This window comes from Colobus angolensis, unplaced genomic scaffold (genome assembly GCF_000951035.1).
Source record: "Colobus angolensis palliatus isolate OR3802 unplaced genomic scaffold, Cang.pa_1.0 Scaffold271, whole genome shotgun sequence".
Lineage (NCBI taxonomy): Eukaryota > Metazoa > Chordata > Mammalia > Primates > Cercopithecidae > Colobus > Colobus angolensis.
In genome coordinates, this window is record NW_012115944.1 from 1,705,689 (window position 1) to 1,708,825 (window position 3,137).

At 39.3% G+C, this 3,137-nt stretch overlaps 1 protein-coding gene across 6 annotated transcripts in view; it reads right to left on the minus strand.

Moving 5' to 3' along the window:
- STRADA (STE20-related kinase adaptor alpha) overlaps window positions 1-3,137 on the minus strand; it is a 45,098-nt gene that overhangs the window by 17,151 nt on the left and 24,810 nt on the right. For 2 of the 6 annotated variants that reach the window (XM_011947947.1, XM_011947948.1), the window contains exon 4: window positions 2,169-2,197. The exons of the other annotated variants lie outside the window; for them this stretch is intronic. In XM_011947947.1, the coding sequence (XP_011803337.1) occupies window positions 2,169-2,197 (29 nt within the window). The remainder of the gene's footprint in view (window positions 1-2,168; window positions 2,198-3,137) is intronic. 6 annotated transcript variants of the gene reach the window in all.

Below are 3,137 nucleotides of genomic sequence, written 5' to 3' on the forward strand. Positions count from 1 at the left end.
CAAAAAAAAAGAAAGAAAGAAAGTTCTTGGCCAGGCACCGTGGCTCACGCCTGTAATCCCAGCACTTTGGGAGGCTGAGGTGGGCAGATCATCTAAGGTCAGGAGTTTGAGACCAGCCTGGCCAACATGGTGAAACCCCGTCTCTACTGAATACAAAAAACTAGCTGGGTGTGGTGGCACATGTCTATAATCCCAGCTACTTGGGAGGCTGAGGCAGGAGAATCACTTGAACCTGGGAGGCAGACATTGCAGTGAGCCGAGATTGCACCATTGCACTCCAGCTTGGGCAACGAAAGTGAAGTTCCATCTCAAAAAAAAAGAAGTTCTTGAAAGTTCTTGACTGGGCACGGTGGCTCACAACTGTAATCCCAGCACTTTGGGAGGCTGAGTCAGGTGGATCACTTGAAGTCAGGAGTTTGAGACCAGCCAACATAGTGAAACCCCAATTCTCTACTAAAAATACAAAATTTAGCTGGACGTGATGGCACACGCCTGTAATTCAAGCTACTCGGGAGGTTGAGGCAGAACTGCTTGAACCCAGGAGGCAGAGGTTGCAGTGAACCGAGGTTGCACCACTGCACTCCAGCCTAGGCAACAGAGTGAGACTCGGTCTCAAAAAAAAAGAAAAGAAAAGAAAAGAAAGTTCTTTATGTAACTGGCAATATGAGCTCGCAGGCAACCTGGAATTGCATAAAATGAACTAGTCCAGCGATAGCAACTGCTTGTCCCCGGCTCACTAGGAATGATTCTAAAATGGAGGCCTTCTTCTTTGTGGATATTGTATAGGTCCGAACTCAAAGAGAGACCAAACTTCATTTAGGAAAACAAACAAACAAACAAGGAAACAGGCTAAGAGGTCTAGATCATCTGACATTGCCACAAGAAAGGAAGGTTAGTTCATCACACTGTTTCAGTTTTAGAACAGGTCTAAACTCAGATAAAAAGAATGAAATATTTAGCCCATTCTCTTTAAATGCAGCATGACATAGTTTAATTAGTGCAATGTAATAATCTCAAATTGCTCATAGAAAGTAACTAATTCTATCAAAGTGTTTTCTTAGTTTCCCCCACCATGAAATGCATTTTATTTATTTTGAAGCATCTGAAAAATACATAAGCAGCTGATATCCAGAAATGACCACAAAATAACCATGTTAAAGAGGTTAAAACAAAATACAGTAAAGCATACAAAGACAATATTCACAAAATGCTACCAAATAAACACATTCAACTTCCCACAGGTTTCACACAGGATAACTTTTGATATAATATCAGCAGCTGTAAAAATATAAAAATTATATGTAATTGGCATTGTATTCTAGAAAAATAGCTAACTGAGCCTATAGGGAACGTTTTTGGTCTCCAGATTGGAAAGCATTTGGATCTGATAGAGAGGTGCTCCTGATTAGAGGATGACGTAAGCGTAGCCAAAGCTTTACTCAGAAATTTCGAGTCAACATCACTGTCCTTCACTCAACCTTGGGGCTGCTGCAGAAGCTGCAGATGTCTGCAATCTGAACAGAATCAGAAGTCTAGGTAGGAAAAGTTCTCATCCTCTCTCTTTATAAGACGCTGATTCATATATTCAAAAATAGCTTGGTACATTGTGCACATCTGGTGCTATTTATTTAAGTAAAATAAACTAGAAGAGAAGGAAACAGGGTAAGAATCTTGCAGCTTTCACCAATGAAAAAAGTAAATGTTCTGTTTTATACTTTTTAATTTTGCTTTTGTTTTTAAGGTAAGAGATTTGAGGTCTAGACAGAGATCTGTATTATGTCTGTGGCCTAAAATCTATTATTAATAGACTAAGGACAGAAAATTTAATACCACTAGTCACTAAACAATAACCGTATTTCGGATCATTGAAACTTACTTTTTTGGGGGAAGGGGTGGTGGTCAATTGGCAGGGCTGGGGAGGGGCGGAGACCTTAATCCCCAGAAGAGACAAAAAGGACCTGAGACTTTTTTCAGTTTTCAAATTACACATCTAAATCTTTCCAGGGTGAAACCTGTATCTCCACAAGTGCAAAAATCACACTACAAATAAAGCTCAGTAACAGATAAGCAGAAACATAAAATGATAAGCCAATAGAACACACACAAACTTCCACAAGAAATCATCTCCATGCAACAGCCATAGTGCTAGGGCCTAGGAAGTCACTTACTTTTCTCCGAGTGTCACCCGGAGGCTGCTCTGGGGTAGAGAAATTGATTGTTGGCATTTTGTGTTTTAGCAGAAGACACACCCACATTCAGAACAGCAATTATTGTACTTAGGACTACATTTATTAATAGAAACCACTTAAGAGGCATTACAGCAAAAAGTGCCTGTGGGGCTACATATAAACACACACACACAGATCCACAGTAAAAATGCTGCAGAGAGATGGGGCTTTAAACATGGATCTATGGTTCTTCAAAAGGTGGCAAGTCTACTATTCTATGGGTATTCTTTACTGGATAGAACTTAACTGCTACAATTCTGGTCATACATTTACTTGGCATCAACACACAATGTTATTATGAAAAGGCCAATTCCTTATACTTTGTGAATAAACAATTCATTATATAGTTACAGAGATGGTTGGCCATTTCCCAGTGAGTGTGGGAACTAGAAAACATGTTTTTTCAAAAAGGGGCAAAAAATTTTAATACAGCAACACGTGTATGAAGGACCATTACCCAACCTGATTCTCTAAAGTCAGATAGATTTTATTCTAAATGTAAATAAAGCAAAGGCATTTTGGCGTTCTGCTAGTCCTAGTGAAAATGAACAAAACAAAGGACAACTGAAATAACTTTCTGTTCTTAAGTCAAATTCTGTATGTGCTTTTGACCTTCTCTATTCTGTAAAAGTGATCAAAATCACCAAACTGAAGATTTTTAACTGTAAAATATTGGGGTGATTATACATTTCTAATCATCTTAAATTTCTAAATACCTTAAACTATACAAAATCAGAAAAGTCTAGTTACCAAGGAAAATGCTTTCTTCTTTTTTTTTTTGGAGGCAGAGTCTTGCTTTATCCCTAGGCTGGAGTGCGGTGGCGTGATCTCGGTTCACTGCAACCTCTGCCTCCTGGGTTCAAGCGATTCTCCTGCCTCAGCCTCCTGAGTAGCTGGGATTACAGGTGT